We start from the raw sequence: 27925 nt of genomic DNA, 5'->3' as shown, positions 1-27925 counted from the left end.
GACAGCAGGAACATGCCCCCAAGGAAACAGTCACGGAAGCAGGGTAGAGATCAACCAGAAATTATATTAGTCAAAGTCTTTTGACATTATGAAGGCATTGTAAACATTACTGCAGCCTGGGACAAATGACTAACAATTTTCTGAAAGGCAGGTAGCATTTCATGACTTAGGGGCATCAGAAAAAAATAAAACGAAATGAAAGTGCAAATGCCAAGTTAGACATCACAGTCCTTTCTCCACAGGACATCTGCTATAACAGTAACCATAACCGCCCCCACCTAGGGTCAATTAGCACCACTCCCCCTTAGGAACATGTCCTCCCTTCCTCCTGACTTGCTCCCTCCCATGGCATATGTCTCTATATCCATCAAATTATACGAAGAAAGAAAGAGAAGGAAGAAGGAAAATAAAACATTACCTTTTATTTTCTCAGGCACACAAGTGATCTAGGGTATCAATTATCAAGAGATTTTACTGATTCACCTTTAGAATGATCTATTTTAAATCTTTAGCTACCATAGAAAATAGTTTGCAGCAATTACTTTGCAATTCAGAAGTACCATGTTATAATTTAGTTGTGAAATAAATGAATAGTTTATGTTCAATATGCAAGGTTATTAGAACTCCTGAGTTTCAAATATCCTGTGGAACAGATTCCTCTCCCTTCTTTAAAGGCTTTTAAAATTAAAGAGATGACCATTAAAAAAATTATTTTCTAAATAGCTAATTATAACAGAAATTAGCAACATCTAATCTGAAAACCAGATAGTGTTATTTTGACCATCATTCTGATACCCTGAGTGGCCTCTGATTCCATCACCAAAGTCATCAACCTAGGTCAGTATCACTATTCCTGAGGTCCTCATATACTTTTCTTCTTCTCTGCAAATGCCACTTGCTTTTGAATAGCACAGATTTAGTTTACCATGCATCTGAGGATTTACCTGTATCACCTGGCACATACCTAGCTGCTTTCTCAAGCATTGTAAAGCTAGTCCCACAAATACATAAATAAGCCAGAGCACCTTCCCCCAAGAACAGTCCAAATCAGCATTGCACATTAACACACACGGAAACGCCAGGAAATGCTTGTAGCTACACCACTTAGCTCAGTTACAGCAAGAACAAGGAAGAGTAACTAGTGAACTTAGCCTCTCAAGGAGGGAAATGTTTCATAGTCATATATTTGACCCTATCAAAGCAAAATCATCTTAGCAAGGTTTGCAGTTGGTTACAAAGTACATAAAACAAGAGTATGGGGAACAAACCCACACAGTCACTCTTGAACACAAACTCAAAACACACATTCTAATGACAGAGATTGGGTTCTGGTATTTTCATAAACCAGAGTACAGATTTCAACGTATTTCGCAAACCATATGATCAAACGAAAATGGACATGAAAGCACGTTTAATTATGTACATGTTTTTTAAAAAGAGGTGCTGTTTTAAAATAGTCCACATGACAAAATTTGGCAGAGTACATAAAATCATTAACAATAAACCAAAAAGTATGGAAAACTAGGGGAAAGGTCCAAAGAACCAAAAATAGAGCATATCTTTCATCAGATTTAGAAATTATGTATATTGTATGCTTTTTTTTTTTTTAATGTGCATAAAGCAACTCTATGCTGCAGTTTGAGAAATCAAAAAGATTTTATTTTACAAACACACACACTGTATGACTGGAGGCATTATTTGGGCAACATAAAAAGATCCGGGAGAAACTTGTTGCTGCCATAAATCGGGGATGCGGGGTTAAAGATGGAGTGAATGAGGCATGGCGATACTTCGCACAACTTTTAGGGAGCACATCTAAAACCCAGTAACCAAAAATCAGCTGGCAAATGGCATGAATATAACGGATTATTGTTTACTTGGAGACCAGAAATAATGATGAAAAGGAAAACTGCAGCTTTAGATTAGTATTTCAGAAACAGTAAAACCATACTATTTTAAGTAAAAATGGATGATTTTATTATATAAAATTATGATGGGCAGAATACAGAAAATTTATTTCTCTTCTACCTTTACATATTTAAGTATGAAACAAAATGCAACAACTGGGAGAACTCATTACAAACTACCAAAAGGGGTTCATTTGGTGAAATTATTCAAGTTACAAAATGCTAAGTAAATAAATGCACTTCAAAATACATGAAGTGTAACACAAGTATGAAAGTAGTGATCTTAAATGATTCCTTTAACAAAAACTAACCAACAAACAAGAAGCACAAGAAAAATATTGTCAAGTTAGACAAGAATAAATCAAACATATTGTTCACTGGGATTATTAAACAAATTCTTTTAAAAAATAAAAACACCTAAACAAGTAATTAGGATTTAAAAAAAGAATAAGAATATTCCAGTATTATATATATTTTTTTCTATCAATGAAAGAAAGACTGGAGGCCAATTAAGTACTATAGACCCAGGTGCCTCTAAGATCACTTGCACTGAGGTCTTCTTGGCATCGACATGTAAGTGAACTTCACCATTACCCAAAGGTGAGAAAATTTATGCATTATAGAGGAAAGGAAAACAATTATGACTGCAATAGGGCAAAAAACTTATGCATTAAAATGATTAAATGCAATGCATTCTCTAGCATAAGACTAGAATAACCTGCTCCCAAAAGAACTCTTTTGCACTTTAGTAAATCAGGGCAAAGGTTTTACCCTGAGGAAAAGGCAAATGGGAGGTCTCTGATAAGGTAGACTCTTCATAGCCAAAAAAGACACCAACCAGAAAATGTGCATTCATGTCTATAATCTGGGTTGTAAAAACCTAATCATTAAGTTCACAAACCATTTTAAAAACATAAGATGATAAATGAATACTACATATGTCATATGGATCATATGCCAAATTACTGTATGCTATACTCCTAAGTGCTATTAATAAATACACTCAATTCATGCTACAAGAGAAAGAATTGAGACTTAATTTCACATTTCAGAATTCCTGAGTCTTATCAGAGAAAAACAAGTACCAAAAAACAAACAAAATAAACCTACGTTATAGTAGGGCAAATAATACAAATTTGGGTATTAAGTCAATATTACATTTATAGTTTTAAAGCTGAAGACTATGGGGACAAATATATATGTAATTCGGTGGTATTATAAACATGATTTTAAAGCTTGGTTTTTTAAAAAGGCGATTTGATCAAACAAGGCCACCTGAGTGACATCTTTAATGATGGAAAGCCCATCATTTTAAAAGAGTAGATCTTTATCTCAAAGCCTAATGATGAATATAAAAAGAAAAAGAAATTTACTTTACTAAAATTTTTTAGTAAGACTGCAATGGGACAGCCCTTTGATGAAAGATCTAATGAGCGTAAAGCCAATGTAATGGAATTAGAACTTGAGTTCTAATTTGAGCCACCATCCATTAAATAATTTCCCTTTTGCCTTGCATATTACACAGTGAAAATAAAAAGGTATCTTAAGAGCACTTCAGTCCCACAATGTAGGATTTAAGCTTGTGTGAATAGGTGTAAATGGCCCTGCAATGATGCTTGCAAAAATACATTCAACCCAAAGTTAATGTCTATATTCTAACTAGTAAAGAAAAGGGAAGCAAAGTGGTCCCTCTTAAAACAACAAAACAAAACAAAACATTATCTTTTCTGGAAAGGACAAAGAACACCTAAATAATGTCATACATTTAAAATTACATACTTCTACTCATCATTGTAAGTAGGGAAGATGCAAACAACTACTCAGGGACTTTATAAATAAAGACACTAAGCAGAAAAATATTTGGGTTATTTCTTTGTTCGTAAGTACCCAGAAAGAAAACAATTAAAAAACACTAAAGTGCAGACCTATAGGCCATTGCGGGCATAATAAACGATAAAGAGGTGCAGCCCAAATTTGCATCTACGTTTACACTTACATATCCAGAAAATGATTCTTCCTTTAAAAAAATTGTGCAATTTAAAAACGAGTCAGTTTTGTTTGTGCCGTAATACAATTAGAACTTGTCTCTGCCCACTAGTAAGGTGACCACTAGACCTTGGACAGCACACTAGCTCTCGACAACCATACATTTTGTTAGAGTCATACAATATTGATTCCACCTCCGGAAAATGTTAGGGTCCTCTTGTTGTAGAATGAAGAGCCACTGGTATTTGGTTGATTGCCTTGAACCAGAGAGGTTTTCAGTTCCATTTCACAAGCTACAATAGCTGCATTCAGTTCCACTTGAGCTCGGTGAACTACGTAAAACATGAGGCCTATACTTATAATAATCTGTGGACAAAAATAAAACATGACAGTTAATCATATTTTACACAGAAAAACATGGAGAAATAAATCCCATAAATATCTAGCTTAGAAATGTTTCAAACGGGATGCCTCTCCAATATGGTCAGGTAAGATTTTTAAATGGGTTACACACAGTTTCCATTCATTCTTTCCTTGGCTGCTTCAACTGGGAAGAGAGGGCTGAAATCTAGAAGTAACCATCAGAGGATATCAGGCTAGCACGCATACATCCTTTTTAGTCCATATAAATGATGTTTGCTTGATACAAGTCAAACTCATCTCCTGGTACCAAACAGCTTCCTTCAAGGAATAAAAAAAATAAAATAAAAAAACAAAACAAAACAAAAAAGTCTAAAAAGAGGCAACAGCCGGCTAAACTTTATTAATGTAATTAATGTAATATATCTTTGCAGGACTATAAATGTCCACAGGTATTCCCAAGCCCACTTAGAGAGAAGCACTACTACCATTTACAAATGAACTATCTGGTGCAGCCAAACTTTAAAATATTATGAACCGCTTTAAAAAAGTGAAATGTCAATAAACTTCAAAAGAAATTAACAAGAGATCATGAACATGAAACTGTCTGTACTTAAGGAAAAGCAAAAACAAAGGAAAACATGATGATCAAGAAAAAAAATGCCAAAGGGCTATGAAAAAACGCATTGAAATCAAAATCCGGTGCTAGTCTTGACTTAACCGCTCAACTAGTGATGTGATTTCACATCACTAGGGAGGCTTCTCCCACTGTCCTATAGGAACCTGTGGTCCCTCTTTATATGTTAATGTGCTTTAACATTCTATATACAGTTCATCAGAATGTCTAGGCAGTACATATCTTCTAAACGGTATTTATTCCAAACTTCATTTGTAAGTCAGTTCTTTCGAATTTGGAGCAAATATTCTCAGGCAACAAGGTTAGGACAGGTAATTTTTAATGTCCCAGTAAGTTTCAAAGGCTACTCTAACCATAGTGACCCTAAAATATAACATGATATAAAATAAAAGCCTATCCATAATTTTAACAGTTTTGTGGGAAAAGTATTCTAAATAGAAGCATTGAGGGTAGTGAGGGAAGTGCCAAGGCAGAGCATAGTGGGTGTGGGTTAGCGAGGGGAACTTGGAACTTGTGCAAGGGGGGGCACTAATAAATGGGTATCCAGTACTCAATAAAATTCTTATTTAAGCTTATTTATTTATTTTGAGAGAGAGAGAGAGAGCAAGAGCAGGGGAGGGGCAGAGAGAGGGAAGGAGACAGAGAGGGAGAGACAGAGAGACAGAGAGAGACAGAGAGAGAGAGAGAGAGAGAGAGAGAGAGAAACTTACAAGCAGGCTCTGCATTGTGAGCATGGAGCCCAACGCGGGCTTGAACTAATGAACCACAAGATCATGACCTGAGCCCAAGTCAGATGCTTAACCAACTGAGCCACCCAGGTGCCCCATAATTCTGAGCAAATTAGGTATTTTAAAGGTGGGCCTTCAAATGCTGTATTTGCTCTCCTAAAAAAACAAGATATACTAACTGATACATAAGTTTGATACCTATCAGTGTTATGGTGACACCATGGAAAGATGTGGAAAACTGACTTGGGGAGGGTACGGGAAAGCTGCTGAGCTCTGCCTCAGACATGCTGGATTTGAGGTGCCTGTTGGATATCCAAGGCAGTGCAGTGAATGGGTCCAGAGCTTAGAAAGAAGGCTGAGCTGAAGATGTGTATTTGGGAGTCTTTATGCAAATAAACCTAATAGCAGCCACCATAATAACTGCATTTCCAGGAAGAAGAGTTTTCAGAGTAAGAACACAAAGCTTAGGTTAGAATCTTGAGGAATATCAATTGTGGGGTGCAAAGAAGAAGAGATGCTGACAAATGAACCAAGCACGTGGGAAAAAAAAAAATCAAAACAGCTAAGGGAAGAAAGCGTTTTAAAAAGAATCTTAGGTTGCTGAGAGTTCAAGTCAGATGACAACTGGAAAGTATACCTGATTTCGACAAAATTAATGATGACAGCCACAGAAAGTAGGCTTAGATCTAGTGAAAAACTTTTTCAGGTTTCCAGTGAGGGTAAAATCTTTACATGGGATTTCCCCCAGATGCCCTTGTAGACCCAAGGCCTGGCAATATGTGCTGATTCTTTCCCCAACATACTACCTTATTAAAGAGTAAAAAAAAAAAAAAAAAAAGGAACAAAAACCTGTTTTATAAAGTTTCCTTATGAACACAAAAGAATCAAACACAAACAAATGGACCAGCCTTCCACAGAAAGGCATCTCCTCCACCATCGACTAGACAGCAGGCTGAGAGCATGAGCAGAATACCAGACAGTTAGTAGATTTCTTAGATGGAAATTGAGGGGTTTCCCACTTGAAGGGTTCTGATTTTTCTGTTAATCAAGAAAGGCAATCTGTTGAGAATGAAGTGGAAAGTGGGGACAGGAGCCAAAATTACAAGGAGTGAAGATAGGTTTGCCATAGTCATTGAGGAAATGGGGGGTGGGAAGACAAAGGAAACAGTTAAGTTATGGGGAAATACTGAGAAACCAGAAGTTTTGCAATCATGAATTAAATATTACCAATGTGGTTGTATGACTTCCCCCAAAACAACAGGTGCGAAACATACCAAAACTTGGATTCATCCAGGGTTTTGGCTGGTGGGTACACCGAAAAATACAGGGCATGGACAAGAGACCACAGCATCTTAAGTTAGATTTTTGTACACGAAATAGTTGTTCCTTCCTCTGAACATCTATTTTGTATTGCTTTAATTTTACAGACGCTGTGGATTCTATTTAGGTGGCTATAAAGCTCAGAGGCAGACGAGTGACTTATTTCTAGCAAATATGAGAAACCTCACGAATACACTTACTCTACTAACTTTAACCTAAGCTTCATCCTTTGTTCCCATGTTAGTTTCCCTCTTCACGCGGACTTCTTTTCCCTCTTGTTTTATTCTGTGTTCTTTTGTAAGCTGAATGAAATCCTTTCTGAAATATACTAAGTTATAAGGAACATCAACAAATAAATCCGAGGTATAAACATGTCTTTATTTTTTTTGTTGTGGCAGTTATTATTGTTTTTATAAACGTCTGGGCTAAAAAATATTTGCCTTTCCCCCGTCTTGTAGCCTAAGCTGAATTTGTCAACTCAAAGGGGTAAGAAGTTGTTGGAAAAAAACAAGACCCTATATTTTTAGAAGCACTACTGACAAATGCATGAACTACTTTGTTCTATTATAACTCCACTAATTATAGTTGAGTGATTTACTAAGATACATAGAAACAAAATATCAAATAATGAAAAACTTATGAAATCTACCGATAATGACCAATTCTAATTACGCAAACATAATGTAATGGGAAAAAAGGTATTTTGAATGGGTTACTCATTTTCAGAGAACTAAAAAAAACATAAAATGTGCTTAAATGTATGCTAAAAAAAATCTATCATTCAGGGGCAGCTGGGTTGCCCACTTGGTTAGGCTCTGACTCTTAATTTCAGCTCAAGTCATGATCTCACGGTTTGTGAGTTTGAGCCCCACATTGGGCTCTGTGCTGACAGCGTGGAGCCTGCTTGAGATTCTCTCTCTCTCTCTCTCTCTCTCTCTCTCTGCCTCTCCCTTGTTTGCAGCCACTCTCTCTCTCTTTTTCTCAAAATAAATAATAAACTTAAAAAAAATCTATCATTCATGGGGTGCCTGGGTGGCTCAGTTGGTTAAGTGTCCGACTTCAACTCAGGTTATGATCTCACGGCTCATTAGTTTGAGCCCCATGTCAGGCTCTGTGCTGAGAGCTGAGAGCCTGGATGGAGCCTGCTTCAGATTCTGTGTCTCCCTCTCTCTCTGCCCCTCTCTGACTCACACTCTGTGTGTCTCTCTCTCAAAGTGAAATAAACATTTAAAAAAATTTTTTTTAAATCTATCATTCAGGTTCTTTAAAATACATACACATACACGCATGATATATATATATCATGCGTGTGTGTGTGTGTGTGTGTGTGTGTATGTACATATGTATCACTTTGTACAAACAAGTAAAAACAAAATGGGATTCCCGAATAGGAAAAATATTACAAATTTTTTCTTAAAGTAAGCCATTCAATTGATAAGCTTTATTTATGGCTCAATGTAAATATTCCTGGACTTACTAAACTTCTACTACATAAGCACAAAGAAAATCAACTCTGGCTTTACTTATCATAGTATTTTTACTATAGTAACTTAAAAATTAAGAATAATGCTAAAAGCAAATTTGTAATATGATTAGCATATATTTAATAACTATAAATTAAACCTACCAAGTGAAGAAACCAGGAAGATAAGCTGGCTATCTCAGTGTTATCTGCTCTGTAAACTATCGTCCTGGCTATGAGCATGGTTCCCATGGCCAACTACCTTGGTTCATGTCCTGGTCCAACCCCTTGCAGCTGAGACTTTAGACAAATCACTATCTACTGGTGTGCTGATAAACTAGCTCTTGGAGATCAGAGGTAGGAGTCTTGATTTGGAGCACCTGCCATTTTCCATAGTATAAATATTCCTGCCACTGCTGATGTTGCCGAAGAGTTGGGGAGAGATGTACGCAATTAGTTGGACATAAGAAAAGGACATACCTTCTAGTGTTTTGGTAGGGATTAAATGAGCTTAAATATATGGCATACAAAGCTCTCAAAAGTTATTATCATCGTCTTACTAAACCATCAAAAATTTTGGTGATTTTATATTTTCATAAATCTCAGGAAGCAAATATAGCATAACTAACGAAATGAATTTTGAACTCTTCCCGTTGCAACTTAAAGGCACTGAATAAATGTGCCTACATAACAGGATTTTTTTTCTTTTATCAACCTTTTATATGGAATTGTATTACCCTAAACTATATTACAATTTGCATGGTAATAATAATCCATTATGCAAATCTTACAGGAATTTGTAATGGAATACTTCAGACACTTTTATAAAGCAATCCTTTCTAAAAAAAAAACATTTTTTTCTGCATCAAATTGTACTGGAAAAAAAATTACATTGCCAGTATAATATTTTTTAAAAATACCAATTAGAGAGTTCAGTAATTTGAAGATAAAGTCAGATAAAAACCCAACCCTACCAAATCTCACTAAAATTATCTTCAGAAACATAGTATTAACAACACTTCACAAAAACTCGAAATAGAGCGATGACTGAAAATCACTACAAAAAGAACCCTATTTTTGTCATTCCCTTTGTTTTAAGAGAATTTTTAAGAAGCATCAGTTCAGTTCTATACACTTCCATATATCCACAGTTAAAATGTAAATGTTGTAAAAATATGAAGTATGATTGAAAGAACAAGAAAAGAAATAAAAAGGAAAAATTCTCTTAAATCATTCTCAATGAAATCTGTTAGGTTTAAAATAAGCAATGCCATACAAAAAGAAAAAAAGAGAGAGAGAGAGAGAACCCTTAGCCTTAAACTCACCTGTAAACAAAACACAAAATATCCACTAACACTCTGTTCTGCAATGACATCTTCCATTGTCCGCAGGGTGGTACCCAAGTAAGAATTCAGAAGCTGGGTAGGAAGCAGTCCAACCGAAGATGCCATCAGATAGTTGGGTAAGGAGAGATCAGTAATCTAGAAGAGCAGATTAAAGGGAATGATTCGTTATCAAGTAAAATTTCAATTTTACATAAAACTGTGCAAGTCTTGCTAATGGTTTTTCCTTGGGAGTAGGAGCTGAAATATTTTACAAAGCATTCTCATTTTTTAAAATGATTATAAAGGGTATACATGTAGAATGTAGATTGAGAATGAAATAAAAGTTTAAAGAAAAATTTTAATATTCCATGATTCTACCACTAAAAGATAACATTGGTGACAATCTTTTTCTTCGATGTAAATAAAATGTGCACACACGCGGATCACTCTGTAAAAACAGATTTGTAAGTTTTCCTCATGTCATGAGAAATCTTCATAAGCGTGTTTCAACGCCAGTGTGGTTACTGGGCTCTGAAGCCAGATAACCCTATAATGGCATGCTGGTGCTGAGAATTCAATGAACTCTTTTGTCTCTGAGAATCAGCATTTTCAGCTGTGACCTGAAGGTAATAACATGGTTGTTGTCAGGATCAGAAATATTAGCACAGTCAGGAGCAAATGCCTAGCACGGGACTGACTCTCGAAAAGGTAGACATGATCATTACTACGCAATTATACTACCACTGTGTGGATACGGTACAATTTAAGCATTCTTCTGCTATGGAATATTTCAATTGCTTCCTTATTTGTTTCTTTGTGTATATGTGATTATGTATTTATATTTTTGCTATTATAAGTTAAAAAAAAAACACTCCGATGCAAACCTTTGTATGTTAACCTGTGTGGGAGTGTCTAAAATATTCCAACCAAACCCCTCCTCTGGTATTCATGCCCTTATGTGATATTTTCCCCTAGAATGTGAGTTGGACCTAGTACTTACTCCTGGCAAACAGACTATGGCAGAAGTGAGGAGATGTTTCTCTCAAGATTAGGTTACAAAAAGAATGGACCTTCAGCTGTCCCTCTAGCAGGTAAGTAGCTCCATGGAGAGCGCCATGTGCAAGGAACTAGGGTCCTCAAGCCCACAGCTAGCAAAGACCTGAGGCCAGCCAACAGCCACATGAGCGAGCCTGGAAGCAGATTCTCCCCCAGCCAAGCCTTAGGATAACTAGAGTCCTGGCCAACGCCTTGATTGCAGGGTTGTGAAAGAAACCTGAGTCAGAGGCACCCAGCTATGCTGCACAGGAATTCCCAACCTACAGAAACGCTGAGATAATAGATGCTTATTTTTAAGTCACCCCCTTTTTGGAGTGTTATACAGGAAGAAATGACTAATACAATATGTATCTCCACTATTTAGGATGCATCACTAGGAGTAGAATTACTGGATCTAACAATAAAACCGGTTTTCCAAAAAAGTTCACACTGATTTACATATCTATCAATAAATAATGCGTAAGTATGTCTATTTCATATACTCTTACCAACTTTAAGTATTAAACTTCAATCTTTCCTAGTCGATGGGGTAAAAATGATATTTTATGATTGTTTAATCTATACATTTTAATATATATTAATATTAGTTTTAAACATACATTTTTCTGTTTGCATTTTTTATGGCTTTCCTTGTTCATATTTGCCCAATTTTACTGGAATATTAATTTTTTTCTTATTTATTCATAAGAGCTCTTCATATATATGGGCAACCTTTGTCCATTATATTTGGCAAACATTTTCCTCTAAAGTATTCCTTATCTTTTAATTTTATGTTTTGACATACAAATGTTTCATAGTTTTTGTATAATCAAATATTACCTATCTTTTCCTCTGACTTTTCTTTTTTTTTTTTTTTTTTAGCTTTAAAAGGTCTTTTTAGATTTATTTTTTTTACCTGCATTTCTCTTCTGATTCTATTTTCCTTTTTAACATTTACCACTTTTTCCTTCTGGAATTTAATTAAAGGTGAAGATACAGCCTTATTCCTCCCCTTCTCCAGTAGCCAGTTTTCCTAGCATTACTTATTGAATAATTAATAACTTCTCCTATGATTTGTGATGTTTACTTTATAACAAATAAAGTAATTATATGTAAAAGGGTCTACTGGGAGCTCTAACACTATCCACTGACATCTTAAATCTTATATTGAAACCAGATTGTCGTAAAGACTATCAGTTAATATCTGGATACAGAATTCCCTATCCTGCAAACCCCTTTATTAGTCTTCTTTTTAAAAATGCCATAATTGGGGAGCCTGGGTGGCGCAGTCGGTTAAGCGTCCGACTTCAGCCAGGTCACGATCTCGCGGTCAGTGAGTTCGAGCCCTGCGTCGGGCTCTGGGCTGATGGCTCAGAGCCTGGAGCCTGTTTCCGATTCTGTGTCTCCCTCTCTCTCTGCCCCTCCCCCGTTCATGCTCTGTCTCTCTCTGTCCCAAAAATAAATAAAAAACGTTGAAAAAAAATTTTAAAAAATGCCATAACTATTCATACCTATTCATTTTTACAGATACATTTTAGGACCATTCTATCATTCAAAAAGAAAAAAATCAGCAAATTTTCTACTGGGATTAAGGTAAATTTCTAAATCTGAATAGAACGGAAATCCCCAGAACATTCAATTATTCTTATCCAGAAATGTGTCTATCATTATTCAAAACCTTTCACATCTCTTACTAAAGTCTGATGGTTTTATTCACATATTATACATTCCTTATTCATTTATCTCTAAGCATTTGTGTTGTGGTTGCTCCTGCTTTTAATTTTGAGAGTAACTTTTCTATAGCCCCATCTAGGTTTACTTGTATGTAAGAAAGTTTCTGGCCACTTTACTAAACTTCTATTTGCTAATGTGAAGATCTGATATGTTAAAAGAGTAACCTACAACTAGTCTAACTACAATCTAATCTAATAATCCCGTAAATCCTATTTTCAGTAAAGCTACATTCATCTCTCTGCACAGATCATTAACTGGAGACATGCCACTGCTGGTCTGGAAAGAATACTATAGTGACTGGCTAACAATTCAACTAAACAATCACTGACTCCATTTTGCCCAGGCCAAGATGTTCCGGTAGGTGCCTGCAAGGGACAGAAAGCAGGGTACAACTTCTACCTCAAAGGATTTACAAACTGACAAGGACACATCAACTACCCTAGGAAGGGGGGCTTGAGAAGGACTGTGTGGAGCCTTAAAGAGTAAACAGGGATTAGTATGAGCTGCAGGAATAGGGGCCAAAGGGCAACCATGTAAAAAAAAAAAAGCAGCATTCGAAATGGACTCTGAAACCTAAATATGCATTTGGCAAGCAGAGATAGGTGGGATGAGGAAGCTAAGGCGTTCTAAGAAGAGAACGAACAAGGAAATGTGATACAGAAAGTACAGGATGTATCAGTGAAGTTGGCAGTGAGGTTTGGATTGTTTACAGAGCACACGCAAGGGAAGCCTGTACAGGACAAATACTTGGGTGATACTTGTTAGGGGCCCGGAGGGAAAAGAGAAATAAGTCTGTACCCAGTAGAAAAGTACTGGGGAATGTATAGTCAAGGAATGATGTGAATCGGGTGAAGAAAGGTTCCTCTGTCAGTTTGGAGTACTTATAGGAACAGAGACCTTTCTTTAGAATAAACATGTCAAATAAATGAGTAAATATGACAAAAAAATGAGTCACAAAAACTATGATACTGCAGTTAATAAGATGACATTGCATGTTTTGGAAGCTATCTTACTTTTTTAAAGTTTATTTATTTTGAGAGAGAGAGAGAGAGAGAGAAAGGCAGAGAGAGAATCCCAAGCAGGCTCTGCACTGTCAGTGCAGTCTGATGTGGGTCTTGAACTCACAGAACCATGAGATCATGACCTGAGCTGAAACTAAGAGTCAGATGCTTACCCAACTGAGCCACCCAGGTGCCCCGAAATTTGTCTTTAAAATAAATATTTCAATTCCCAAAATGTCAGAATGCAAAGCTTTAGTCCATAGTCTTTAAATGAAGACTTAATAAAGTAATGAAGTTTCTCTAAAATGCAAAACTGACATTCAGATAGGACATCAGTAATATCCAAATGGTGATATTAAGAACAGATCTCATAAATGTGAAACAACTCTGCAACTCAACTCTTTAGTCCTTTGTCCAAAGCAGAAAGCAAAGTTCATCAAACCCTTTTTTGACAAAACCTCATCCTAGGGAAAAAGCAAGTGTTATTGTTCAAATACATGCCCTTTCTGAAAAGATGTATATCCAAAGAAAGCATGCTACATGCTAAGATCTTACTCAGAATCTGCATCTAGCTCCATTCTTTGAAAATCATAATAAAGTGAGAATACTTGTTCCCAAAGAGACCTATCCAAACTTCTCTCAGTAAGTTCTTATCCACCAACTTCTTAAAAATCTGTCTGCTTGTCCTACTTGCCAGAAAGACATTAAATGTGAGCCCAGAATATTTCCATTGGAATTCCTGCCTATAATATCCTGGGATCTTGGCTCAAGATTGTTTTCCTACTCCAAAGAACTCCTAGATATCTCAACCTAGGATGCCATTGTTGTCCTATTAGTCGGTTTCTATGATCATAAATACTCCAGTAAGAGTTTTAGGGATGGTGAATGTTACTTGACTGCCATCCTCCCATGCTTTTAATACTCTAGAAGCACCATAAAACTATATGCATTCCTGCGGGGCTTGAACTCAGGAACCCCAAGCTCATGACCTGAGCCGAGGTCAAGGTCAGACACTTAACCAACTGAACCACCCAGGTGATCCTATGCATTCTTATTCCCAAAGGTACTGGGCTTTTTGGGGCACCTGGGTGGCTCAGTCGATTAAGCATCTGACTTCGGCTCACATCATGATCTCACAGTCTTGAGTTCAAGCCCTGCGTCGGGCTCTGTGCTGACAGCTCAGAGGCTGGAGCCTGCTTCGGATTCTGTGTCTCCCTCTCTCTGACCCTCCCCTGTTCATGCTCTGTCTCTCTCTGTCTCAAAAATAAATAAACATTAAAAAAAAATGTTTTTTAAGGTACTGGGCTTTTACTTGGGGATGTAATTCACTTCTCTGGGCCAGTGGGGGTTAATGTAGAACTTTCCCTTATACCAAATAGATCCTGAAAACAAACAGCCCACCTGAGAAGGAAAAAACAAAACAACAACAACCAAAAAAAACAGAAAAAGAAAAAAAAATGCTTAACTCTGAAGAGCAAGAGCCAACTTACGTTTGGGGCTGACAGTAAGAGAACCTCTATTTTCAGATGCATCACTCGACTGCTTGTGGAACCTTGGGACTGCTGACCTCTTAGGCACTGTACTAAATACCCTCGCCAAGGGCCTGCTGTCCTCTTAGGCACTGTACTAAGTACTCTCGCCAGGCAGCCCTGCCTCAAGCCCCTCCACTTTTTCAGTTTATAGCTATTTATACAACGGTTTTACCGGCTTTAATTTAATCCACTAAGAAACTTTATCTAATTTTTACATAGAGTATCCTGACATAGATCTAATTAAGAATATAAACGTGATCTACTGTATTCAGAGGAACTCAAATTTTATCCATAGTTCTATGAATCTAATATTAGTTTTAGTGAATTATGCTTTCCTGAATTTTCTTGGTTTATACAACATGGATGCTGTTTTATTGACAAGGTTGCATTAAGGTAAATTACAATTAAACACGTATTTAATAATATTATACAGAAAAAAATCATGAATCCCCAAAATATTTATTTTTATTTATTTTCTTATATAATTTATTGTCAAATTGGTTTCCATACAACACCCAGTGCTCATCCCAACAGGTGCCCTCCTCAATGCCCATCACCCACTTTCCCCTCTCCCCACCCCCATCTACCCTTAGTTTGTTCTCAGTATTTAAGAGTCTCTTATGGTTTGCCTCCTTCCCTCTCTGTAACTTTTTTTTTCCCCCTTCCACTCCCCCATGGTCTTCTGTTAAAGTTTCTCAAGATCCATATATGAGTGAAAACATATGGTATCTGTCTTTCTCTGCCTGACTTATTCCACTTAGCATAATACTCTCCAGTTTCATCCACGTTGCTACAAATGGCCATATTTCATTCTTTCTCATTGCCAAGTAGTATTCCATTGTGTTTATAAACTATAATTTCTTTATCCATTCATCATTTGATGGACATTTAGGCTCTTTCCATAATTTGGCTATTGTTGAAAGTGCTGCTATAAACATTGGGGTACAAGTGCCCCTATGCGTCAGCTCTCCTATATCCCTTGGGTAAATTCCTAGCAATGCTATTGCTGGGTCATAGGGTAGATCTATTTTTAATTTTTTGAGGATCCTCCACACTGTTTTCCAGAGCAGCTGCACCAGTTTGCATTCCCATCAAGAGTGTAAGAGGGTTCCCGTTTCTCCACATCCTCGCCAGCATCTATAGTCTCCTGATTTGTTCATTTTAGGCACTCTGGTGTGAGGTGGTATCTCAGTGTGGTTTTGATTTGTATTTCCCTGATGAAGAGTGACATTGAGCATCTTTTCATGTGGCTGTTGGCCATCTGGCCCAAAATAATTTTTAAGAAAGGAATGATCAAAGGAAACGAAAGTGAGTACAGTTTGATCTTTTCATCTAATTACTATTTATTGATAAACTGTGTGTTTTATCATATATATATATATATATCCTCAAAATACTTTATCAGTATTTCAGAAATAGTTTGAAATGGCAACTATTTGACCCTTGACCCTTGAACAAGGGTGTGAACTGTGCAGGTCTACCTGTACATGGACTTTTTCCAGTAAATACAATACAATACTGTAAATGCATTTCTCTTTCTTATGATTTTCTTAATAATATTTTCTTTTCTCTACCTTACTTTATTGTAAGAACATAGTGGATAAAACATTATTTGTATATAATAACATACAAAGTATTTGTGAATTGGCTCCTTATGCTTCTGGTCAACAGTAGGCTATTAATAGTTATGTCTTCTGGGGAGTCAAAAGTTATTTATAGATTTTTGAGCGGAGGGCGGGGTTCAGTGCATTGAGAGTCAACTGTAGTATTCACTTCCAGAAATATAAAAACTTCAAAACCAGTTTAAGAAAAAATATTAACTGCCCCATCTCCCTTCCTTTTCCCTCCCTCCCAAAATACCTCTCCCTGTGTCCCCTAGCTAGACACATCACAAGTCAGTCACACAGCTCATTCCTCCCTCATTCCCAAATCCAATCATTTGCCCTGTCTTGTCAATTCCACTTTCTAAATACCTACGAAATCTACCTACTGTCTGTTCTATTCCTATTCAATCTCTCCTCTCTAGTCTCCATACCCAGACTTAACCTGCACTCACCACCTATGCTAATTCCTGCTGAAATCTTTTAAAAATGCAAATGCAGGGGTGCCTGGGTGGCTCAGTCTGTTGAGTACCCAACTCTCAATTTTGGCTCAGGTCATAATTCCAGGGTCATGGGAGCAAGCCTTGCATCAGACTCTGCGTTGAGGTGAAGCCTGCCTGAGTTTCTCTCTCTCTCCCTCTACCCCTCTCTCCAGCTGCTCTTTCTCTAAAATAAAAAAAATAAAATAATTTTTTTAAAAACTTTAAAAATGCAAATCTAATCCTGCTTTAACTCTGACTGCCATCAGAATAAGGTTCACATTTTTCAACAGGCAAAGTGCTTCACGCCCTAGCCTCTGATTATCTCATGCTTCAAATCACATTATGTTCCAGGCACATCAAAATTCTCTTGTTCTTAGAACACTTCTTGCTCTTTTTTCCTTTTGGGCCATTGTACATTGTTCCTTCTGGAGAGGAAATTCACACCTCCTCCCACTCCTCTACTTGGGCAAAAGTCCTACACTGTCTTTCACTACTCAGTCATCAGTGTCTCTAGCAAACCTTCCCTAAGCTTCCAGGTCTGCATTAGGAACAACATTCGAGTTCTGTGACAGGACACTAGGCACTGTCACTCCCCAGTCCCCTTCACACTAGTGAGTAACCGAAGACTTCACCATCTGTTTGCCCTTCACCCCTTCCCCAGACTATAAATTTTGTAAAGAAAGGGACCTATCTGTCTTATTCTTCACTGTGTCTCTAGTCTTCAGCAAGATGCCCATTATATATTATTAGGTGCTAAATATATGTTCGTTGGATGCTGACTGTATCAACATCAGAACTGTTTTATAAATGTGGAGACTTACAATAATTGCCAGTTTTTAAACAGGTTAGGATGCAAGTCTACTTGTAATCATCTGTTCTGAAATTGAGAATACCTTCCTCTGTCCCCCAAAAGGAAATCATGTTATAAATGGAAATTATCAGCAAAATGATTGCCATAGTATACCCAGAATGCGATTTCTCCACTAGACTGTAAGCACCTTAAGGGATTTGGGATGAACTTTACGTTATGTACTGCGATAACTCTAGCATCTAGAACAGCCGTGGGCACAGATTAGACACTTACTAGTTACTTATTAAGTGAACACTGAATAAATACTAAAAGCATTTCCAGTAATCTCTGAGGTCAAACTAATGTCAAGGCTGAGACCTTCTGGTTAAGTGGCAACTGGGAAAGTACTGAGAAAGTCTTGGTACCGGAAAGAAAAAAACAAGGCAGGGGCTCTGAGAGACCCTACTCTAACAGCTGAAGAGGCTTTCAATGTACAGGCTTCTACTGACAAAGATGGTTAGGTCAGTAGGTCTATTTACAATGCAGAGGCCATCTTCACATACACAGACTTTTTCCTTAGTTTGATGTCCCTAAATGAGGAATTGTTTTTAATGGTTCCTAAATATTTTAAGAATCCATTTGAGAATCTGATTAATACACACACATACACACACACACACACACACACACACACACACACACACACACACACACTAAACCCTTTCCCCAGAAAATAAATACACTCATACTTCACTGCATATAATTTCTGGAACACAGTCAAAAAGATCTTATTATAGAGTTGAAAAACTATATAGGCTAATTATTTTTACTCACCCAACAAAAATTTATCAAATGCCTTCTATACATAAGACCCAGCTCTCAGCAGGGATAAAAATACAAAGAAAACCATAGTTGACTGTGTGGTCACTGTCTGTCATTCTGTGCCAAATTTAATAACCACAATGTTCATTACATCCAGTAAGCGGCCACAAAAATCATTTACAACATTTACTCACAATGTTATATAAGGAAAGCACATGCAGCCATCAAGGCAAAGACTAGAAAAATAAACACTAAAATGTTAATGACTGTTTTCTTCTTTGTACTTACTATACTTTGCAAATTTTACAATGAACACTGCTAAAGAAATATTGTTGAAGTAAGTTTTAATAAGACTTGTCTGCTTTTAAAGAATTTTTTTTTTTTTTTTTTTTTTTTACCTAGGAAGGGGTAATAAGACATTCAGTATGTGTTAAAAGATGCAGTAGGCTAGAGATACTGATTTGTGAATTGTAAGCCCAAAGATGAAGCATAAAAACCACAGAAACTGATGAGATAACTGAAGAAAAGCACAAAGAGGGGCAAACAGTTTCAAGGAAGTAATGGCCAGTTGTACTCCGTGTACTGTGGGGCCTAAGGGTGTGAGTTGAGGTGGCATCACATTTGTCAACTTGGCCATATGTGACCCTTCAGAGACAGACCCCAAGCTCCTTCAAAATACAGCCTGATCTCCATCTTTCTATTCCCTCCAAACTATACCACTGGCAGTGAATCAGTGTATTTTAACAGGGAGAAGAAAGGATCATTAGATACACTGGTACAGTGACAAGTATCATAACCCATCAACTATACTTGAATCTGTGGTTATATCCATGATACAGACAAAGAATTTAAGACGAGAAAACATTTTTTTTTTAACATTTATTCATTTTTGAGAGTGAGAGAGACAGAGCACGAGCGGGGGAGGGGCAGAGAGAGAGAGACACAGAATCCGAAGCAGGCTGCAGGCTCTGAGCTGTCAGCACAGGGCCTGACGCGGGGCTCGAACTCACGAACTGCGAGATCATGACCTGAGCTGGAGTCGGACGCTTAACCGACTGAGCCACCCAGGCACCCCAGCTAACGCATACTTCTTTAAAATGAACGGTTCCAATGAGAAGTGAGCCAGGGTGAGGGGTCAGGCTGTGCACTTTTAAATTTACTAAGTTATTCATTTCTATTTTGTTTGCATTTTACTCACAGTGCACATATATTTATTGCTTTTGTTTTCAAAAACATAATTTGTCAGGGGCACCTGGTGGCTCAGTCCAGTAAGCAGCCGACTTTGGCTCAGATTGTGATCTCACGGTTCATGAGTCTAAGCCCCAGATCTGACTCTGAGCTGGCAGTGAAGCCGGCTTGATATTCTCCCTCCCTCTCTCTCTCTCTCAAAATAAATAAACCAAAAAACCCCCCAAAAAAACAAAAAAACCCACACTATTAAAAAATATATTTAATTTTGTTAAATACAAAGGTAAATAAGACACATAGCAGAGCATAAGGGTCTCTTCCTACAGTTGCAGGGCTCAGCTTAATGGTTGCTTTATTACAGTGACTGATGAAGCTCTAATACAAACTTTTTCTATAAAATGCCAGGCAAGAAATATTTTAGGCTTTGTAGGCCATAGGGTCTCTACTGCAACGGGGCCATTTTAGCTTAAAAGTGAGCCACAACTAATATAAATATGAATGACCATGGCTGTAGTCCAATAACACTATTTAGACACTGAAATTTGAACTTCATGTAACTCTGACATGCACAAAATAGTCTTTTGACATTTCTTCCGATCATTTAAAAATGAAAAAACCTGGGGTGCCTGGGTGGTTTAGTTAGTTAAGCGTCTGATTTCAGTTTAGGTCATGATCTCATGGTTCCTGAGTTCAAGCCCTGTGTCAGGCTCCACACTAACAGGGCAGAGCCTGCTTGGGATTCTTTCTCTCCCTCAATCTCTCTGCCCCTCCCGACCCCACCCCAACCCCCCTCCCCTGCGTGCAAGTTCTCTCTCTCTGTCTCTCTCTCTCTCCAAATAAATAAATAAACTTTAAGAAGATGAAAAAAACATTTTTGGTTTGTATACCATATAATATCAGACAGTGGACCTAGTCAGGGACCACAGTTTGCTGACCCCTGTTGTAGAGTCCTGGGATGATGTCTAATTCAACTATGTAGGACTGTGCCTAGAGCCTGACACGTGGGAAGTCCTCCATAATATTTATGTGATGCGCTATAGGCCAAGTGCTCTGAAACTAGAACCAAGAAATCTCTGATAAATTCAGCTCTTCTTGGAACAACAATGGAATACTGGGTAAGTTCATGACTACCGTTTACTAACTGTATGCTCTTGGGTTACTTTGCCACTTTGCATCTCAGTTGCCTTAGTGGTAAGATGAGGTTTAGGGTTGATATGAGCATCAAACAAGTCACTATGTGCCTGTGAGAACAGTGCCTGGCAGTTAGCAAGTGCAATACAAATATTTCTGTTAAATTACAAAAGAAAAAAAACTCTGAGTTTCCATGCCCTCCTTTTGGAATGCAGAGGATAGAGAGAAGGAAATGGTAAATAATGAGCAAACTATATATTTAATCACATCACGTAACAAGTATTATTAAACACACTTTACAACAGAAAGTATGGCTCAAAAGAGTAACTATAAGTATCTCAAGACGTCACACTGAATGTCAGGACCAAATCTGATTTCAAGGGTGTGATATCTGTCCTCTATATCACTCCACCTTTTAGGCAAGGATAGCCCCTCAAAGGACTGCTGTAACGATTAAGGAGGATCATGTATGTTAATTTGTTCTGCAAACTGCAAAGTGGTATATAACATATGAATAAGAGAATCTTTCACGCTTTGCTTCATGTTTTTATTTTAGGTTTCAAAAATTAAATGATGATGGAAACAAAATTTCCCATGGGGAACTATGTAAGAAAAGGAACCTACCAGACCTTTGACTTTTTAAGTTTTTCTATGACCAAAGTAAAAAAAGAGAATGACTTTTAGGATTTCCCTTCTGGCAGCTGCAAGTATCATTATGAATTCTGTTACTCATAACAACCAATTATCACATAATATTTTGGGGATTAAAATTGACATTTCACAGAAGGTAACTGCAAACTGTAGAAAAGTCCAGATGTCTCCAAGGGGGCATCTTAGAACAGAACTTACAAGACCATTCTAATGCTCATTAAATATAGGATGGGATGTTCTTGTGAATGTTTTCAGTTTTCAACTTTACAGACAATTTTCTGCTAGACGGCTTTACTCTTTTAGGATTCCAGCTCCTTCTACACCTCCACCAACCGTCCTTCTCTATTAAGAACTAGTGTGTTTTCCAGCAACTGATAAAAAGGAAAACTTGGAAGTTGCAAGGCTACAGGCAAGACTTGCTGTCTGAATCTGAAATATCATGTGTACCTCTTAGAATGCTTGGGATTCAAGAAGTTAACACATCAAAAGGCACTTAGTAACCAAGGAATGGCAGGAGACAGGCTGCAGAGGTATGTATGCTGTGAGGGTTTGGAATTTATCCTGAGGGGAAAAGAAAACCCACTTGAGAGTTTCCTGCAGGGGAGTAACAAAATCAGATTTTTCTGGATAGAGAAAAAACTGGAAATCCTTAGCCCAAAGGCAAGGAAACCAGGTAGGAGGCTTAGACGCCTGAACCAGACTGATGGCAGTGGGCCAAACCGAAGTGTTCGGGAGGCAGAATCCACAGGGTTTAGCCAAGATTAAGTGGGGGAGAGAGAGGAGGTAATCAAGTGACAGAGTCATGAAGACTGCTACCCAAACACCCCAGTTTTATCTCCTTCCTGGCACACGCATCGCTCTTTTGAAATCAGCGCTGGCCACGTAACTTGTTCAGGCAGTGAAAAGTGGGATTATATCCAGATGAAAGCTTTAAAACCCAGTTGGCAATCCACTGTGTCCCAGTAACCAAGTGAAAGAGGGTGGCTCTGTCAGCCTGGATCCCAGGGTAAAAGTGACATAAAGCAAAGATTCCCTGCCCCTTCCCCAAACCAAGCTGTATCTGGATCTGTCAACAGGTAAGCAAACCTTTAATTCTGAACCTACTGAGATGGAGGGGTTTTCACTACCGCACAATGTAGCCTGTCCTGACCGAAGCTGTAAGAAATGCTCATCCTAGGGGTGCCTGAGTAGCTCAGTCAGTTAAGCGGCTATTTCTTGATTTTGGCTCAGGTCAAGATCTCATGGTTCGGCTCCAGAGTTCGAGACTTGCATGGGGCTCTGCACTGACAGCGTGGAGCTTGCTTGGGATTCTCTATTACTCCCCCACGCTTGTGCTCTCTCCCTCTCTCTCTCTCTCTCAAAAGGAAAGAAGGAAGGAAGGAAGGAAGGAAGGAAGGAAGGAAGGAAGGAAGGAAGGAAGGAAGGCAGGCTCACCCTAGAGGTGTGTCCATAAAGAACAGTAGTTAGAAGCACACATAAACTGTAAGTCTATATATCTGTCTTAATAGGCAGTAATAACTACAGATACAACATTAAAAATGGGGAGGGAGGAGCTTTAACTATTTCCCAGCAAAAACAATAGCTACTTTTTTTTTTATTTTTATTTTTTCCAAGTTTATTTATTTTTTGGGGGGACAGAGAGAGACAGAGCATGAACAGGGTAGGGGCAGAGAGAGAGGGAGACACAGAATCGGAAACAGGCTCCAGGCTCTGAGTCATCAGCCCAGAGCCCGTCGCGGGGCTCGAACTCATGGACCGCGAGATCGTGACCTGGCTGAAGTCGGACGCTTAACCGACTGCGCCACCCAGGCGCCCCAGCACATTTTTTAAAAAGGAAAAAATTTAAATATGTACTTGGGAAATTATATTTCTTATGATCTAAGAATTGATACTATAGAGTGTTATGTACTTTTTTCCTATTTCAACAGTTTCAAAAGTGGAGGGTCAGCTTGCATATCCCTTTTTAGCACAGACGGGAAGAGCAAAGAAATATGGTTAATAACAGACACAAAGCAAGGGAAAACCCCTTTTGTTCTATATGTTAACCATTACAATCAACTTCTGCCTCTAAAATGTAAATACCACTTACCTCCACCACTAATAATAATAATTGCTAACAAAGACTGAGAATTGACTATGTGTCAGGCAAAGACCACCTTCACTGCTCTAGCTTATTTAACCTTCATAACTCATCATGGCTAATCAAGGACTATTTCCAAAGCCTATGCCTCTCATGATCACTATATCTCACTTAAAGTAAGCTCAGATAAATTTCTTTAATCATGGACATTAAGAAAATGAGTTTTAAGTGGAATAGAGGAGAAGAGGGGGGAGGAAGATCTTTAAAAAGACAGGAAGGGAAAAAGAAAACAAGAGAAATATGCCTGGGAAGCAGGCAGCTGTGGGCAGTCAGAGGTTTATGGGGATACAGAGGGTAGAAGTAGAATGATGTTATACAAAGCAGAAGAGAAAATCAAACTATAGCAAAAATCAGTCTAACCGAAGCTTTCTTTTCATCCACATACCCTGGGTGAATTCAGTAAGCTTTCTGGTTGAAAGAACTACTAAAGCAGATAGTGAAGAATAACAGAAATGACCAAAGAGAAAGTAACAGACTATATCCACTGGCTCTACAACCCACCCTGCTTAGGGCTAGAAGTAAGAATTTTACAGTATAACGCACCTTATCAGCCCATCTTGGTTCCCAACCTCGGCTCCCCACCTGGTAGGTGAGTGACCCTGAACAAGTCACTGGAGGGTTGAGCCTCTGTCTCTTCCCCAGTAAAACTGTGCCAATAATATCTATTTCAAGAGAACATTTTTCTTTTTTTCCTTCTTTTCTCTTGAACCCACAGCACCAACTTGAGACTTGCCCTTTGTCAAGTGTGGTTTCAACTACATAATTACGTTCAATTATTTCCAAGCACAAACTATAACTTTTTATTCACAGATTTAAAAAGACATTATAAAAAAAAAAAACTGTCCTACCTTTAATTAATAAATATATAATGAATCCTCATTATATAACCAGGACTACACTATGTACTAAATATGCGATGCAGAAATAGAGCCATGGGTTGAGACCCTATCATCAAACCATAGTGCAGAGTTTTACTTTACCATTTATTTAGTACTTAGGTGCCCTTGGGTAATCAAATAGTAATGGTGACAAAAACCAACATGTGTTTGTTAAGCCAGGCTCTACTGCATGTATTTACCTTATGTAACGGTCTCAATAATCCTATGAAGTAGGTACCACTACTTCCCCCATTTTTCAAATAAGGAACTGACCACAGAGTGGATAAGCAACTTGACCAAGGTCACCAGACTGTATGCAGACGACAGGCCTCTAGAGCACCAGTCCTGTGCTCCAAACTATTAAACAAGAGTCTACACTATACGCATAAGCACATTCTCCAGGGCTGTTTTAAGGATTACAAATAATATTTTTGAAGAGCTTAGGATAGTAAGCACACAGTAGGTGAACAAGAAAACACACAAGGATGCAAGCCATACTGGAGAACAAAGCAAACGTTAGAAGGAAATTATTCGGGTTCCTTAGTCCCAACCCTCTTCCAAAGTCTTAGGACACTTGATCTATTAGTATCCAACATAAGGTCAAAGTTCCATGTATATACTTCATACTACAGATTGTTGTAAAAGGGAAAAATTTAAGTCAAAAAACATAACAAACCACCATAAACACCAAACTTTCTCTTCACAGAAAACCCCTGAGCTATCTCCATGCCTCCATGAGCTTCATTCTACAACCATTGCTGATGTTGGTCAGAATGAACATGAGATTTGCAAAAGACGTTTAAAAAAGAAAAGAAAAAAAAATTCTTAATTTCATCACAAAAATGGGGTAGGTTGGTTAGAATTCTTTTTTTTTCTTTAGATAAACTGCGAGTTTATTCATGTTGTTTAACCTGATGGTTACAGCTTGTTAAAGTTATATATTGCTTTAAGAGCGATTGGTGGTGATAAAAAATTATTCACAAAAATGAATCAGAAGTCATTTGGGCTTTAAAAGGATACCACACTCCTAAAAATACCAATTTTTATCTGTTAGGAATGGGTGGTTGGAATTATTCTTAATACAAAGCAAAATGAAAAAGTTTCGAGAGAATTTGTTTTTGAAGCAATACAATGTATCAGAATCACTAACAGAATATAAAATACATCTATCCCTATGGTTTTGAATGCTGTGTCTCTTAACTTCCATACAGTTTTATTTAAGTCAAGCTGAAGGGCTGAGTTCCTAGAAATCTCTGTATGAACTCTTTGTAGTTTTGAATCATTGAATTTGGGGAACTCAGTAATCTAGTTCAACCCCTTCACTTTAGAAAAGAGGAAAGCAAGGGAAGAGAGAGTTAATCATTCGTTCCAAAGTCATGAAGTTTGTAAAGACTGGCTTCCTTTCTTCCAGTCGGATGGTCTCCTCACTAGGAGTATTCCTATTCCTCAGTTGCACTGAGCTAGAGAAAGCTAAATTGGATAAGCAGAACATACGAGTATCGGGCAAAAAAAAAAAAAAAGGTAGGTGTGTATAAAGAAAAATATATGCTCACTAGGCAAAAGGTCATACGTCCTATTTTGTTTTATCCTCTACCTAGTGATTTCAAAATGAAGTTCCTCCAAAGAAAAATGAACTGGAGGATTTCTCCCTTTGCATTGTACTAAAGCAAACTACTTTATACTTTATGGAGAAAAGGCCTACTACAAATTTTAGGAAACTCTGTAATATGGAGTCTGAAGCTACGCCCTCCACTGTTTATCCAAACACTTCCTTTAGCCCCGTGTCCTTAAAAACTTGAGTCAAAACCCGGGATGCATTTATGCAGGCAAGAGGGAAAGCTAGGAATGTGAAGCCGTCACTCCCTGACTGTTGCCAAAGCTGCTACAGAAATAAGATGGCAAATGTATAACATGGACATTTTCATTCATTTCTCCTTAAAGTTAAAAGGACTCTTCGTTTTTGATCAAACTTATACGCCAAAAAGGAGTAGTTCTTTCTCTACCAGATGTCCCTTTGAGGCCCCGACTTAAAATCGGTTTTATTTGTGTAAGATTCCTCAGCGTGCGACGCAAAGTGATCGGAACTCCTGTTTGTCAATGTCACTTCTCTGTTGGCATTTGTCTGATGGAGCGCCCTCCCAGGGCCGTCACAAGACCGCTGGAAAACAGCCCTGGAAACGGATGGGGGCAGCGGGATACCACTTACCGAGAACACCGCATTCTGAAGCCCAAAAGGTATGGGGGTCAGTCTGGCCAGTGCCACCACTTTCAGGCCGCTTCCTCCCTCCACCACGCGAATAACGGCGCTCAGCTTCTCGCTGCTCTGGATCCTGGCGGCCACCCAGGAGGTGAGGAGCCGCTTGCAGACCACATGGGCGATGAAGGTGCCGATGAGGACGCCCACCACCATAAGTCCCATGCCCAGCACGAAGCCGTACAGGTAGCCCGCGGCCACGTTGAGCACGATGTAGCCCCAGCCGCAGGGGAACGACACCACGATGAAGCCCACGACGAAGAGCAAGACCCCCAGCAGCGAGTCGAGGCTTTCCACCCAGAGCAGGAGGTGCTGCAGGTAGCGGCGGACCAGGGCCAGGGAAGCGAAGCACAGCGCGGCCAGCACGCACACCAGCACGAGGCTCCGGCACCAACAGGTGCTGCCGAGGCAGCAGCAGCGCCAGCTTCTCACCTCCGCCACGCCGACCACCACGCCGCCGCCGCTGCCGCTCCCGGGGCCGCCCGCCAAGGCCCCGCCCGGCGCCGGCAGCTCCGAGGCCGCAGGCGGACCGTGGCGCTCCAGATAGGCGCCGAGCAGGGCGCCGGAGGCAGCCGCCGCCGCCGCTGCCGCGCTCGCCCCGCCCCCGCGAGGGAGGCGATCCGCCGCGTCGTCCCCGCCCGCCGCCCGCGGCGTGGCCCAGCGGGCTGGCAGCTCGGCGCGGCCCTGGAGGGCGGCGTGCTGCAGGAGCCGGGGGAGTGCCTGGAGCAGGCTCCCGCCGGGGCTCCACATGCCTCGGCCGGCGCGGGCCCTCAGCCGGCCAGCCCCCCCGCCGCGGCGCCTGTCAGGCGGCGGCCCTTCATGGCGCCCCTCACGCCCTGCCTCGACTCCCTGCGTCCGCTCAGGGGGCAGGAGACGGCCCGGGGTGAGGGTAAGGACTCAGCGGCGGAGGGACGGGTCCGGCGGAGAGTGTGAAAACTCTGGACCCAGCACCGGCCGGGCC

General features: G+C 39.1%; 1 protein-coding gene across 2 annotated transcripts; it reads right to left on the bottom strand.

Annotated features, from left to right (window-relative positions):
- Positions 1-402: 402 nt before the first annotated feature.
- TMEM64 (transmembrane protein 64) lies at positions 403-27925 on the bottom strand. 2 transcript variants are annotated; one of them, XM_025922546.2, is made up of 3 exons: positions 26917-27922; positions 9726-9881; positions 403-4259 (listed from the first exon to the last, which is right to left on the bottom strand). In XM_025922546.2, the coding sequence occupies exons 1-3, from the start codon at positions 27712-27714 to the stop codon at positions 4068-4070; spliced, it is 1146 nt and encodes a 381-aa protein (XP_025778331.2). In that variant the 5' UTR covers positions 27715-27922; the 3' UTR covers positions 403-4067. The 2 variants fall into 2 exon arrangements, with proteins under 2 accessions (XP_025778331.2, XP_086551765.1); XM_086695639.1 differs by lacking the exon at positions 9726-9881 and having other exon boundaries at positions 26917-27925.

This window comes from Puma concolor, chromosome F2, assembly GCF_028749965.1.
Source record: "Puma concolor isolate L17-30 chromosome F2, mPumCon1.1.hap2, whole genome shotgun sequence".
NCBI classification, from domain to species: domain Eukaryota; kingdom Metazoa; phylum Chordata; class Mammalia; order Carnivora; family Felidae; genus Puma; species Puma concolor.
Note: the sequence above shows the minus strand (reverse complement) of the source record. Positions and strands in the feature narration are given on the sequence as shown.

Bases quoted from the DNA above. Each gene is read 5' to 3' on its own strand.
- TMEM64 (XM_025922546.2), bottom strand. From the start codon at position 27,714: ATGTGGAGCCCCGGCGGGAGCCTGCTCCAGGCACTCCCCCGGCTCCTG. The intron at 9,882-26,916 runs GTAAGTGGTATC...CTGCTCTTCTAG, and splicing joins TTCAGAATGCGGTGTTCTCG to ATTACTGATCTCTCCTTACC. The intron at 4,260-9,725 runs GTGAGTTTAAGG...TTTTGTCCACAG, and splicing joins ATTTTGTGTTTTGTTTACAG to ATTATTATAAGTATAGGCCT.